Raw genomic sequence first — 15,208 nt, forward strand, 5'->3', positions numbered from 1 at the left:
TCCAGTTCAGATGTAAGTGTGATTTTAACAAGAATAGCAAAAATACAGTCAAACCTTGGTTTTTTGACCACAATCCGTTCCAGAAGGTGGTTCGAGTAGCGAATCGGTCGAATTGTGAATCTATTTTTCCGATTACAAATAATACGAAAAAATTTAATCCGTTTCAAGACAAAAAAAAAAAAACGCCTTTTTTAAGCATTGTTTTCCATTTGCGCATATTTGTCCGATCGCGCAACTGCAGCTCACCGCCGAACGCGCAACCGTAGCGCGTCGCCCACCGCGCAACTGCACCGCGCTGGTCGCATTATTGTGACAGAGCCGTGGCTGAAATTTAGAAAATATTTTTAAAGTTCTGATGTACTTTCGAATTTTTAAGTGGACCTAAGTGCGCAGGGAGCTTAATTTTGCCCGATCGCGCAACTGCAGTGCACCGCCTAACGCGCAACAGTAGCGCGTCGCCGACCGCGCAACTGCACCGCGCTGGTCGCATTATTGTGACAGAGCCGTCGCTAAAATTTAGAAAATATTTTTAAAGTCCTGATGTACTTTCCAAAATGTAAGTGGACCTCAGTGCGCAGGGAGCTTAATTTGGCCCGATCGCGCAACCGCAGCGCGCCGGGCGCTCAGTGTCGCATTGCTTTAAGAGCGTCTTTGTATTTTAGGATGGCTTTACTGCTCCCACTTGCTTTCTTTGGAGGCATGATTAGGGGTTAATACAATCCTCAAAGTAACGAAAATACAATAACAACGGAGTCAGTCGGCATCCGGGCCGCGCGGTCGGGTTTTCTCGGGTCCTCCCGGCTCATCTCGCGAGGTTCGACCTCCAAATTTTGTTCAACAACCTAAGCAAAATAATCTCGAATTTTTTTGTTTGAGTTCCGATTTGTTCGAGAACAAGGACGTTCAAAAACCGAGGTTTGACGATAAAATAAATAGATGCAGCTCACTGACAAGTGCCGCTAGTTGAGCTAATTTTAGAACAGTCCTGCGGGCAACTCATGCGGTCTTCACGGGCGACCTGGTGCCCCCGGGCACCGTGTTGGTGACCCCTGACGTAGATGAACATTGTTCCAAACTGCACTCTGGCCATTCACACTAAACGGCTTGATAGACACCAATGTCTCTGCCCCTCAACTCACCAACAATAGACAGGATGACCACCACCACGTCAAAGATGTTCCATCCATTGGTGAAGTAGTAGTGGCGAAGAGCAAAGAGCTTCAGCAAGAATTCCGTGGTGAAGACCACAATAAAGATGAAGTTGACCCAGTAGAGGACATTCTCTGTTTCATCTGATTGGTCGTCCGTTTCCACCATCATGGTGACCATGTTAAGACAAATGAGGATCATAATGGAGATGTCGAAGACTTGCTGTGTGACAAAGTCAAAGACCATTCCTTGTATCTTGTTCTGTGGCGACAAAATGTAGATTATAAAAGTTAATATACAGTGTGTATGGATTTATTGAGGTTATTTTTCAAGATTGTGTCATTTAACTTAATGTTTGATTTACTTTATTCAAATGTTGAATACAGTAATCTCTCGTTTATCGTGAATAATTGGTTCCAAGACCACGTGAAACTCCGCGAAGTAGTGTCAGCCTTTTTTTTAACATACTGTCACGATACGTCTCCGTTCGTTTCCTTGTTTTAATGTTGCTGTTAGAGTGGTGCTCATTCTAACTTATTTGCTAGAACCACACGGGAGACAGTATGCCTTTTTAGCACTTGCAAGTGGAGAAAAGGTTCGTACAGAGATGTTCGAAGGCAGTCTGCCTTTGGTCTCTTGCAAGAGCATATTTATTGAGAGAAAGCAGGGTGTGGGTGACAGGTTTGGTGAACCCCCAGCGTCTGGTGAGATTAGAGCAGGGGGTGTTTTACGATCTAAAGTAAACAGAACAACTTTGATTGCTTCCTCTGCAGCAGGTCAACCAGTGCAGAGGATGCAAGCACTTTATTTTACTGCGTTGTGAGAACAGGACAAGTTTGGTTCATCATTATAGTCTACATTCCAACATAATCATACTATCAAAATAATCTATCAACACTAACAGTTGCCATGGTTTCTGTTCGCGTCACCCCTCCCCTCCTGTGTCTGCTCACAATCTATGTATTTGCCGTCACCTGCCTTTTGTGACATGTCTCGTATTTAAGTCCTGTCTGCGTGTCACTCCCCTGTTGGATTGTTTTCATCTTTCTGGTCTTTGTCTTGTCTTTGTCTTGTCTTTTTTTTCAGTTATTCTCATCCCTAGTCGAGACTCTCGTCTGTCTTTTGAGTTCCCTCAATAAACTCAGGTCCAAGCTGCATTTGGTCGCCCAGCTCCACTCATTCTATGACACATACATACATACATTGTTTGTGTATCAATAAGTGTATATTAAACCATATAAGTGCATATGTTATCATTAGAACATTAAATTACAGTTTCAAACATGTAAATACTACTACAGTGGAGCCTCGGTTTTCGAACGTCCCGGTCCTCGAACGAATCAGTATTGGAACAAAAAATTCGAGATTTTCTTTGCTTTGGATGTCGGACGAAATTCGGTTGTCGAACCTCACGAGATGAGCCGAGAGGACCCGCATGCCAAGTGACTCTGTTCGTTATTACAATCTCGTTACTCTGAAGATTGCATCAACTCCAAAGGAAGCAAGAGGGAGCAGTAAAGCCATCCTAAAACACAAAGACGTTCTTAAAACAATGTGACAGTGAGCGCCTGGCGCGCTGCGGTTGCGTGATCGGACCAAATTAAGGTCCTTGCGCACTAGGTCCACTCAAATTTTGGAAAGTATATCAGGACTTTAAAATTATTTTATAAATTTCAGCGACGGCTCTGTCACAGTAATGCGACCAGCACGGTGTAGTTGCGAGGTCGGCGACGCGCTACGGTTGGGCGTTCGGCAGTGCGCTGCAGTTGCGCGATCGGAAAAAATTAAGATCTCAGCGCACTGAGGTCCACTTAAATTTTTGAAAGTACATCAGGACTTTAAAAATATTTTCTAATATTTTTATTTTTTATTTATTTATTTTTTTTATTCAAGATGGCGGCGCGTGCACACGCAGCGGCCACTCTCTGTCCCGTCAGTACGGTGATTTGTTCGTCTAATGAGTGTTCGTCCGACAGTCTTATGTGTTCATCTCGTCGTGCTTTATTGTGCTACAAGTACAGCAGGCAGGTTCTGCTCGACATCGGCAGAAGTGGGTTTTGTGGCGTTCTGGACTTTGAAGCGGCGATATTAAAGGCGCTCGGACTGCTACGTCCTGAAACGTCCCCGACCTCGCCCGCTATTCCTCCCCCGGTTGGGAGCCGTCGGAAACGGTGTGCGAGGAGGCAGAAGAGGGGCAAGCGCGGAGGCGTCCGGGCCAGGCTGGCGGCCAACCCAGCGCGCCCGGCGGTGCCCTCCATTCTTCTGGCGAATGTTCGATCGCTGGACAACAAAATGGATTACGTTCGCCTGCTGAGGTCTACGAACCGGACGGTGCGGAACTGCTGTGTGCTCGTGTTCACCGAGACCTGGTTGACTGACAACATTCCGTGCATCTGGAGCAGGTAGCGTGCTATCGGGCGGACCGTGCCATTGTACGAGGGGGAAAGTCGCGAGGAGGTGAAATATGCGTCCACATCCGAGAAGAATGGTGCCAACTCTGTGGTGGTATGTAAGCACTGCTCGCCACTTGCGGAGTTTGTGATCATCAAGTGCCGTCCTTTTTACCTGCCGAGGGAATTTACCACGATTCTGCTAGTCGCGGTATACATCCCGCCTTCCAACATCGAAGGCGACAGGATCGCGGCGCTTGGTGAACTGTACCAGGCTGTCAGTGAACAGCAGACAGCGCACCCTGACGGTTTCACCATCTTCGCTGGAGACTTCAATCATGCCAACCTGAAGTCTGTTTTCCCGAGGCTTCACCAGCATGTTACTTTTCCGACACGTGGAGACAGCTTCCTGGACCTGGTCTACTCTGCGCAAAAGGGAGCTTTCAAAGCCACCCCCATCTTGGGCTTTCTGACCATCTCACCGTTTTGCTTTTGCCCGCATACAGACAATTGGTGAAGGCATCCAGGCCGGTTCGTAGGCGGGTTCGGGTGTGGCCAGAGGGTGCCTCCGATGCACTTCGTGACTGCTTCGACACCACTGACTGGGACTTGTTTAAGCAGGCAGCCACCTACAACGATTGGACGGACATAGAGGAGTATACTGACTCTGTTACCTCTTACATCACGAAGTGCATCGATGATGTGACTTGCTCGAAATCCGTCGTCACTCGCGCGAACTGGAAGCCGTGGCTGACAGGGGCTGTCCTCAGACTGCTGAGGGCCAGGGACAAGGCTTTCAGAGCGGGGGATGAGGCTGTCTTGAGGACAGCGAGGGCCGACCTATCCCGAGGCATCAAAGAAGCGAAGAAGGCGTTCTCGTGCAAGGTCTCCACCCACTTCAAGGACAGCAAGGACGCACGTAGCCTTTGGCGGGGCATTCAGACCATCACAGACTACAAGCCCGCACCGAGGAGCTGTGAGAGTGACATCCGTCTGCTGAACGATCTGAACCGCTTCTTTGCTCGCTTCGACGCCCAGAACAGCACTTGTCCGATGAAGAACACTCCCCCCCCCACACGAGCAGCCCCTGCGCCTCTCTGCCGACGGTGTGAGGAGGGCGCTTGCCGCTATTGACACCCGTAAGGCGGCGGGCCCTGACAACATCCCGGGTCGAGCGCTGAAGGACTGCGCTGGGGAGCTGTCGGGTGTCTTCACGGACATCTTTAACGTTTCCCTGCAGCAGGCCATCATCCCCTCGTGTTTCAAGGGTGCCACCATCGTTCCTGTGCCGAAGAAACCTGCACCGTCCTGCTTCAATGACTACCGCCCCGTGGCACTGATGCCCATCATCATGAAGTGCTTTGAGCGGCTTTCATGGAGCACATCAAATCCGTTCTCCCCCCCACCATTGACCCTTTCCAGTTCGCGTATCGTGCCAAGCGGTCCTCTGAGGATGCCATCTGCTCTGCCCTCCACTCGGCCCTCACCCACCTGGAGAGAAAGGACTCATATGTGAGGTTGCTGTTTGTGGACTTCAGCTCTGCCTTCAACACCATTGTGCCGCAGCGACTCATCTGCAAACTCGACGAGCTGGGCCTCAGTACCTCCCTCTGCAACTGGATACTGGACTTCCTCTGTCAGAGGCCTCAGGTGGTGCGTGTTGGCGACAAAATCTCCGCCAGCATCACGCTGAGCACGGGGGCCCCCCAGGGCTGCGTGCTCAGTCCATTGCTCCATGGCTCTTCACCCTGCTAACGCATGATTGCACTGCGACCTACAGCGACAACCGCATAGTGAAGTTTGCTGACGACACGACTCTGGTGGGTCTCATCACGAAGGGTGACGAGACTCGGTAGAGGTCGGAAGTTGACCTTCTGTCCACGTGGTGCAGGGACAACAACCTCCTGCTGAACGTCAACAAGACCAAGGAAATCGTTGTTGACTTCCGGAAGGGTCAAACAAAACACCTGCCGCTGATCATCGACGGTGCTGTGGTGGAGAGGGTGAGCTGCACCAAGTTCCTGGGGGTGCACATCAGTGAGGACCTCTCCTGGTCCGCAAACACCTCGTCACTGGCAAAGAAAGCTCAGCGCTGCCTGTACTTCCTGCGGAAGCTCAGGCGTGCATGTGCTCCTCAGGCAGTCCTGTCTACATTCTACCGTGGCACCGTTGAGAGCGTCCTCACCAGTTGCATCGCTGTCTGGGGCGGTAACTGCACTGAACAGAACTTGAAGGCCCTGCAGCGCATAGTGAATACGGCTGGTAAGATTATTGGTGCTTCGCTCCCCTCCCCTCCCTGAAGGACATTTACACCTCCCATCTCGCCCGCAAGGCAACCTCGATTGCGAGAGATGTGAGTCACCCGGCTCACTCTTTGTTTGACCTTCTGCCCTCTGGGAAGAGGTACAGGAGCCTGCGCTCCCGCACCACCAGACTCGCCAACAGCTTCTTTCTCCAGGCTGTTCGGACCCTGAACTCGCTACCCCCTTCTGCGTAGCGTGCGGCACTGTTGCGCTTTTTCTGAAATGTCTGCTGTACGCGCACTTGCTCCTTTTTTTTGCTCCTCTTATGTATTTATTTATTTATTTATTTATTTATTTATTTATTGTCTTATTTATTGTCTTATTTATTGTCTTATTTATTGTCTTATTTATTCATTATTTATTCAGCACGCTGTTGTTATACTTGTTTACTTGTTTGTCTGTTGTGGGCCATGTCTTGTCACCGTGGGATGGGGGGAACGAAATTTCGGTTTCTTTGTGTGTCTTTGGCATGTGGAGAAATTGACAATAAAGCTGACTTTGACTTTGACTTAAATTTCAGCGACGGCTCTGTCACAATAATGCGACCAGCGCGGTACAGTTGCGCAGTCGGCGACGCACTACGGCTGCACGTTCGGCGGTGTGCTGCGGTTGCGCAATCGGACAAAAATGCGCAAATGAAAAAATGCTTAAAAAGGCGGGATTTTTTTGTTGTCGCTTGGAACAGATTAATTTTTTTTCCATTATTCGTAATGGGAAAACATGATTCGGAATTCGAACGATTCACTTCTCGAACAGCCTTCTGGAACGGATTGTGGTCGAAAACCGAGGCTCCACTGTATATCAATACGTAGTGTAAATGACATACAGAAAATAATGTATAAATAATATAAATAAACATATGATACGTGTGTGTGGGTGTGTGTGCGAGTGTGTGTGTGTGTGCGTGTGTGTGACATGTATATGTAGCTAAAGTATACATGCTGTAAATGTTTTTAGAACGCTTTTATTATTATAAAAACTTTTTTATAACAAGGTACAAGCGTACATACTGTAAATATGTTTTTAGAACTCTTTTATTATTATATTTTTTTTTATAACAAGGTACAATACTGTAAATATGTTTTTAGAACTCTTATTATGAAAACAACGTTTTTTATAAAAAGGTACAAGTGTACGTACTGCAATTGTGAGGACACTCCCTGCTTTATACTGGCGTGTGGGCAACTTTTGTGCCATGATTACTCAATTTGGAAGGTTTATTTTGAATTTGTGAATTTGTGAATTTTTTTTTGGGGGGGGGGTAAATCCGCGATGTACTGAAGCCGCGATAATCGAATCGTGATGTTGCGAGGGATTACTGTAATTGCAATATCCCATGTCATCTAAATCCAAGATATTTACATGCAGTAGCCTTTGAAAGGCAAAGGCCTCCAAATACAAACTGATCTGAATTTCTTGTTGTTATGTAGATTCACCACTCAATATTGAAGTACTTGCCCACTTTGTAGTTCCTATTCAGGCAAGCTCAGAAAAAAATGGCTGAACACCTGATAAAACTTTACATCACCTGTCAATCTCTGAGGAGTTGAGCAATTAATAGATTCCATTATCTCCAGTTAAATTCTCAAGTATTTCAGAATTGGGGTGTGTTTATGAAAAGTGGAGGATGACTTTGTAAAACAGAGCTTTAACACAAACCCAAAATACACTTTTGGGTTGTAATATTTTCATCAAAATGTCTGCAAGCAATGTGTACCTCTCTCAATAATTTCAAACATTTTATCCTTTGCTCCTGCTTGTGGCACTGCTATACAAAAGACATTTTATCGTAGGTCCGAGGTACTCATGTATTTGATGTCTGTTGTCATCAGTGCCGCTCTTCCCGATAGCCACTTATGCCAGTGCACACTGACCCACCCTCGCAAAAAAACAAAAATAAAATGATAATAATAATAACGATATAATAATAAATCCGTTTGATCATTCGCGACATGCGTCAACTCACAGGTCTTTGTCGTCACTTGTGTCGGTGTATGTTCTAACAACAGAGACACTCAAAAGCAGTTCAAGCATTTACTAACCCATAGTTCATGACATGTACATACGTACTTCCTGCTACCTATAAGCACCTCTGTTTTATGCTCCAACATACAGTAACCCAAATAACACATAACACAAATACCCACTGTTGCTGACTATAGTGATATATACTGTTTGAGTAATATGATTTTTACAACAATCAGTAATACAAAATAAGTCATAAAAGTAGTATGTAATTTGTGCTGATATTGTATCATATCAATATCGTGTGAGCTTATACTCAATGATGTGTCTACGTATCCTGAAAAGTGAGCCAATTTGGTTAGAGTTGGGCAGCTCGAAGAAGGGATATGATTGTAAGACAAATATCATATTTGTGTTGCGTGAATGAATTGAATAGATAGATTTGTATTGACTTACATTATTGCGTGGTAAAATTTCAAAGAAGGATTATCTTACAGAAAGGGGGGAAGGGCATACTGCACCTGTGGTCGAGGGATGGGTTTCTGAGGCTTTTTGGAGCCCAGTTTCTTCATGGCATTGTAGTACTTCTTCTGTTCCTCTGTCATAAAGATATCCTGACCTCCAAAGTAAAGGGCAGAAAAACAACATCAGGTCATAATCTTGGACCAGGATTTAAAGAGAGAAAAGGATATGCTAGACTTATCTTTTTCTTTTGCTGGTTGAAGTTGTCAATGATAACACCGATGAAGAGATTCAGGGTAAAGAAGGAGCCAAAGATGATGAAAACCACAAAGTAGATGTACATGTAGATGTTAACTTCATAGTCTGGCTGATCTTCCACCTAAGAGTAAGAAAGGCAGGTCACAGAGTGGTTCAACTTTGGAATTCAACCAAATATTTTTTTTTCACGATATAAAAACCTCCCTTGACCCCCATTTTAGACAAAATTAAATGATTAACCTTTTGCCTTTTTATTTGGATTTTGGAAACAATTCAAAGTGCTGCTTCTTTGAAGTGATGTTTAGCAATGTTACAGGTTTTACTTTAACTTTGTTGAAACCCAACCCGCATCCCCTCTGAATAAACATCACGTTGAAGCATAAAGGTCTACATCAGGGGTCACCAACACGGTGCCCGCGGGCACCAGGTCGCCCGTGAGGACCGCATGAGTCTCCCGCAGGACTGTTCTAAACTTTGCTCAAATAGCGGGACTTGTCAGTGAATTGCATCTATTTATTTTACAGTCAAACCTCGGTTTTCGAACATCCTGGTTCTCGAACAAATCGGAATTCAAACAAAACAAAAATCGAGATTTTTTTGCTTTGGTTGTCGAACAAAACTTGTGAGATGAGTCGGGAGAACCTGAGAAAACCCGACCGCGCGGCCCGGATGCCGACTGACTCCGTTGTTATTGTATTTTTGTTACTTTGAGGATTGTATTAACCCCTAATCATGCCTCCAAAGACAGCAAGTGGGAGCAGTAAAGCCATCCTAAAACACAAAGACGCTCTTAAAGCAATGCGACAGTGAGCGCCCAGCGCGCTGCGGTTGCGCAATCGGACCAAATTAAGCTCCCTGCGCACTGAGGTCCACTTAAATTTTGGAAAGTACATCAGGACTTTAAACATAATTTCTAAATTTTACCGATGGCTCTGTCACAATAATGCGACCAGCGCGGTGCAATTGCGCGGTCGGCAACGCGCTACTGTTGCGCGTTCGGCGGTGCGCTGCAGTTGCGTGATCGGACAAAATTAAGCTCCCTGCGACCCTCCGGATTCTGAATGACCCTCTACTGCCTGAGCCGCAGCCCCCACACCTTGAACACTGTTCCCACGAGTACAAGTGTCTCACGAGTGGTTCACCCTTAGTTGGCGAGTTAACAAAGGCCATACTTGGCTCAGCATTATACAGGGCAAGAACACACCCGTTGGCAGGAGAAACCCTGAAAAATGGGATCATTTTAGAAAGACAAGAAATCCTGTATGAAGCGTCCTATCAATGTTTAGCTTTGGGGTATTTTGACATCACTTAACACCTATTGTGATGTGTATAGGGAAAAATGCCTGTGAAGTTAATAACGGTTTTATGATGGGTTATAGTTATTCCAAATATAAGTGACATTGACAATAAAAGCTACCTCTCTGGAATCCACAGCTGCATACATAATGTCCATCCAACCTTTGAATGTGGCCTTTGAAAAGACAGACATGTTTAGACACATGATAAAGATTACTAACTGAAAACGCAATGACAAGCCAACATTTCGTTAAAAGGGAAAGCAAATGTCGAAACTTAAACCAAGGGTGATGCATGTCCAGTTTATCATGTTGTGAATGAAAAAAAAGATAAGGGCAAAGAAGCACTCAATACACACAATGTAACTGTGGATGCAAATCAAAGAAATGAGACAATGATGGCAAGTTAAAAAAAAGTGAGGCCAACAGAAGGTATACTCTCACCACTTGGAGTAAGGCCAGGTAGCCGGCACCTACGTTGTCAAAGTTGATTTTGACATTCTTCCACCTAACCTCCGTAAAGTTTTGTTCAATGAGGGCCTCGCACTGGGTCTTGTTGTTGACCACGTCAACAGGAAAGTACTCTTCGGAGGTCTCGTTGAAACAGAAGTAGTACTTTCCCGCAAACAGGTTGACCCCCATGATACTGAAAATCAGCCAAAAGATGAGGCAAACCAGCAAGACATTCATAATGGAAGGGATGGCTCCCACCAAAGCGTTGACTACCACCTAAACCAGATCAGGAGAGACAGGATACAACAGTGTTAGCAGTAAGAAACACAAGCAAAATCATTTCAACCTTTTGGCAGGATCCATCATTCTGTTATGACCATACATTCACCACCGAAATGCTTTTCTACGTAGTTGAGGGGACACAATTTTTCGAAGTAATATTTTATCGAGTAGAACTAGTCCAACGTTTTGACTGGCGGTCCGAATTTGGTTCTAACTTTTGACCGGGGGGCCGAAACAAGAGCAGATGGATGTAGTGTTCGTGTGAAGTAATAGAAATCACATGTAAAAGGTCATTGCATAAAAGGTTTGTACTTTTAGCAGGTAGTAAAGTATGGATATTCAAAAAAAGCTTTTTGAAAACAAATGCATTTATTAACAGCATTAAAAAAATATTTCACCAAAAAACTACTATCAGTGTTTCTCATTAAATACGACACTGTTATTATGAATAATAGTTTCCATCACTTCAGCGCCTGCAGGTCAGATTTATGAAATACGTTCATCTAATGAGGAGAAATCACATCAAACGGCAAACATTCTGACCAAATACATCATCTTGAAGAATCAGTGAAAGAATACATCTAAATAAAGTAATAAAGACATCAATAGTATTGTTAGTCTCCCTTTTTTGCTAGTGCATCATGGTCTGGAGTAAAATTTGTTGTGGTAATTCTTAGGATAGAGCCGAGGTGTCAGTCCGTGAACCTAGATCTGTGACGGGCTTTGTTGACATTCATGTGGCTGAACGTCTGTTCACACACGTAGGTCGAGCCAAATTGTCCACTCCTTTTTTAAATACTCAGCACTCAGTGTCCACCTTTCTTTTCCTCGGGCCACTCATTTTAATGGAAGGATTCCAGGGGAAGGTTTGTGGATGGCATTAGCGTAAACCTGTCTCTGAAAGCTCAGCGCGCAAATTACGAGAATGCTGACGACACAGCCCACACTCAAAATTTGGCACTGATGGAAATAGAGCATGGAGTGCGCTGGGTCGGTACTACTTAGTACGTACGCGCACTTGTGAGTGTGCGCCGAGCTTTCTGACACGGCTTCCGGGAGTAAATGCGTGGGCAGGCACTTCCCCATCTACTGGGGAAACATAGTAATTGCAGGGAAAATGATCCAAAAAAATATTTAATAATACAATTTATTCAGGTTTGGCGGGCCGGATTAAACGGCCCCGTTGGCCTGATGTGGCCCGCGGGCCGTAGTTTGCCCATGTTTGAACTAGTCTCAGAGTGTTGAAATATGGCAGACTAGTACTATGTGGACAATAAGGATGTGCCAATTCAGCACCCGATCTAGCTCTTTTTGGAGTATCCGACTGAATCTGATTCAGTCAAGAGATTGGCCGGATCCTGTTTCATGTGTTTTGTGGTGCAACAACGTCTGTCCTAGAAACAATGACTTTCGTCGTTAATGGAATTTTTGGAGCCAAGGTATAGGGCCTTCCTTCTCAACATTAAATTACGGGAGGTAACTCAGCTAGTATACAACAAGAGCTGTGGCGTGGTCAAGCTCTTATCAATGTACAGTTTAACTCGAGTTTTGAGGCTTAAAATGTAAAAGATTAAAATATATTATTTTGTAATTTCTCATGACATGACAGTGTAGGTTTGTTAAGGACAGCTAAACACTATTGCTCAATGTCTTGCAAGTGAAACAAAACGCAGGAGACTAAGACCAGAGCGTCATGTCATGTGATGGACTTTAATCATCTTCAATTTATCTACTACTGTTTTTCAAGGTGCCCGCGGTATATTTTTTTTACTTATTGAATGTTTGAGTGAAAGGAAAGATTGTAAATATTGACAGTAAATACTGATTGTAAATACAATGGAATAGCTTTGTTTTAGTTTTCACATCAGTACGAGGTGTGGTTCTTTTCTGGCACCGATACACCGTTTGCCCTGCAAATGCATGTGATGGAGTAAGTAGTTCGTTCTTGATACCACCAAAGAAGAAGCAGATCTGACGGTCCTAAAATAGTGGTGACGAACTGTAATTGATGGCGTAACAGACTGACATTACGCTTTTGGTGCAGCTTGAAATAATGACGAGCTGACAGTGTCTGACGTGTGGGCAGGCTTGTGGTGAATGACAGAATGGCAACATTTACTGAGGCACCCACCTCTGGTATATAGTATCTTTTTAATACTAAAGCAGTATACACTGTGCTCTACTAATTATTTTCAGTATTAGCTCACCATGTGGATCATTCCTCTTTTCCTAAAGTAAAGATTCCAAATTCTAATTATTCTTAATAATAATGCCATTTTGACACTGTCTATATTATTTCTAACAGATTGATGATGTATGGCATACCAGTATGACGTTTCCAACCTTGCATAGTCCAACTAAGAACATGAGCTCTCAAAATTCTCTATAAATTAGTTTCATGACTCGCTCAACTAATTCACACAATTCTCTAGCATTCCCCCCCAAAAAAACAGAAATTTAACCAGCCCAAATGTATTCTTAGCAGTGCAGTCTAATTCTCTGAATGCTATTCTAATATAGCAGTGCTGTTATTGTATAATGGCAGGCCGACAACTGAGCATGCATGTCATTGTTTTGTGAAGCCATATTCCCTCTCTCTGGAGCTCTGTTCTCTCAGCATGCTACCGTCACCACTGCCAAGGTGCACAAATCAGCACTGACTGTATCAATGCATTAAAAATATCTTTGTTAAATCTTGCTAAGAGAAAGGCTCTTGTTGCAATGTAAACAACAGATCATCTGTTTTCCCAATATGCTTGATTGGAAGGCAGAGGAATAAAAAACACAAAAAAGAGGGAAAATTGCTTTTCAAAACACAATGTGCAATAGCAGTTCTAATACATGCGTGTTACATGGCGTTGTGCAATATCAAAAATTACTCAACTTAATAAATCAATAGAGAAATAAGTGGATAGAGAGTGAGAGCGATTAAAGAGATCGCAGCAGAATGGCTGCTAACACGTTTGGTGGCTTTGTTGCCATTTAAAGTACATTTAAACGAGCAGATTGGTCAGTACCACACTGGGCTCAAAGGTTGGAGGGGTTGCATTTGCATTGGTCAAAACAGAAACAAGGTGAAGGAGCAGCGATAAACCAGGATTTACACTTTATGTACCACTTAAGAAGAACTACAATTTTATTGTTATTTCATTGAGCTGAAATAGGCTCACTGGTGTTGAAATGTGGTTGGACTAGTGCCATGTGGTGAACATAATAATAATGATAATAATAATAAATTCCATGTTGCACAGTAACGTCCATTTTTTGTCGTCATTATTACAAATTCCGTACTATAATGTCTTTCATCTCTCCATTCATCCACATCCCCATTCATTTATTTATTGCTCAGCATTGACATTGGTCATTTCAAACGAAATGTTAATATTAGATATTCATAGGTGAACATCATCATTGTGGTCAGTCAAACTGATACAGCAGGATTTATTCGCATCTTTTGCCTCTCTTTCAACCCCCAACCCCATGCCAAATGTCTTATTTATATATTCCACTAGAAAAACATCTAATGTATGACTAGTGTAACATCCATACAGCTTATCCAGGGCCTTAAATGCCTGCTCATACACATTGCATTTGAGTTATTGGACAACTAGGATGAATGAGCCTTGATGCACTTGATGATTGCATGCAGCTTCTCAATGCTGGTTCGTCATTTATGGTGGAACCAAAACACCATTTGTCGTTCTTATTCCAAAACTCAGAGTGAAAGACTGAAAAGGGCCGTTCATTTCCTGTGCAAATGGAACACAACAGGAAGCCGGGACTTGCTGTATGTGCTGCATGGTGCCACGGACAGCTTGTGTCAAATGGCAGCCGAGGATAGTTGCCAATCTTCTGCCTGCGCCTCATAAAGGTGGCCACCAAAATGGAATGAGTGGAATTAGATGAAGTGGATCACTGGGCATTGGCGGGCAGAAGTTTAACAAATATACTGTGTTCCCATTGCCACAACACTGTGACGGAGCACTTGTCTAACACTCCCCAGGAGAGAGTGTGCAGAGCTTTCAGCAGAGGCAGAGTTAGTGAAGGAACGGTAGGATGAGAGAATAGGGAGGGCGGACGTTTGGTGAGGTGGAGTAGGGTGGGGTGGATGCAGCACTGTGCTACACATGTGGGCCTGAAGGGGGCAGAAGTGAAGATGTGAAGTGACTTTTTTTTTTAGACCATCAGTCCAAAAGTAGTGAGAACTAAGACAGGTGGAGTGGGGGTGCATGAGAACGTGTGAGTTTTGACCAACAGTATGTGATAATGAATATATTTTATAAGAACTGTTAGGCAAGCTGACAAGCTTCCTAATAATCAGCTTTTAACATTAGTTATTTGTCTTCCTCACCAAGGTTGGGAGGTTCTAAAAACAACTTTATTATGGCCCAAGCAGCAGGACGTAAGAAGGCTCTTTCTAAATCGCAGTGTATTGTTATTCTTACAAATAAAAGGCCTTTTTGGGAGCTGCAACATACCCCAGAAATCTTGCAGCCCACTTTCACCAATGGACACGAAATTTGGTGGACATGTGATAACAGTAGCACTCTGCTTGCATATGTTTTCACTGGGCACTCTAGCTTCCTCCCATACTTGTGTTAAATTCATTGAAGACTCTAAACCAGGGGTCCCCAATCCAAGTAATATTTAT

At 44.2% G+C, this 15,208-nt stretch overlaps 1 protein-coding gene across 9 annotated transcripts in view; it reads right to left on the reverse strand.

Annotated features, from left to right (window-relative positions):
* LOC125988673 (sodium channel protein type 8 subunit alpha) overlaps positions 1 to 15,208 on the reverse strand; it is a 155,500-nt gene that overhangs the window by 6,755 nt on the left and 133,537 nt on the right. For all 9 annotated transcript variants that reach the window (XM_049754150.1, XM_049754147.1, XM_049754144.1 and 6 more), the window contains 5 exons: positions 10,267 to 10,551; positions 9,945 to 9,998; positions 8,511 to 8,648; positions 8,329 to 8,433; positions 1,140 to 1,410 (listed from right to left, as the gene is read on the reverse strand). In XM_049754150.1, the coding sequence (XP_049610107.1) occupies positions 1,140 to 1,410; positions 8,329 to 8,433; positions 8,511 to 8,648; positions 9,945 to 9,998; positions 10,267 to 10,551 (853 nt within the window). The remainder of the gene's footprint in view (positions 1 to 1,139; positions 1,411 to 8,328; positions 8,434 to 8,510; positions 8,649 to 9,944; positions 9,999 to 10,266; positions 10,552 to 15,208) is intronic.

Source organism: Syngnathus scovelli, chromosome 2, assembly GCF_024217435.2.
Source record: "Syngnathus scovelli strain Florida chromosome 2, RoL_Ssco_1.2, whole genome shotgun sequence".
Classification (NCBI taxonomy): domain Eukaryota; kingdom Metazoa; phylum Chordata; class Actinopteri; order Syngnathiformes; family Syngnathidae; genus Syngnathus; species Syngnathus scovelli.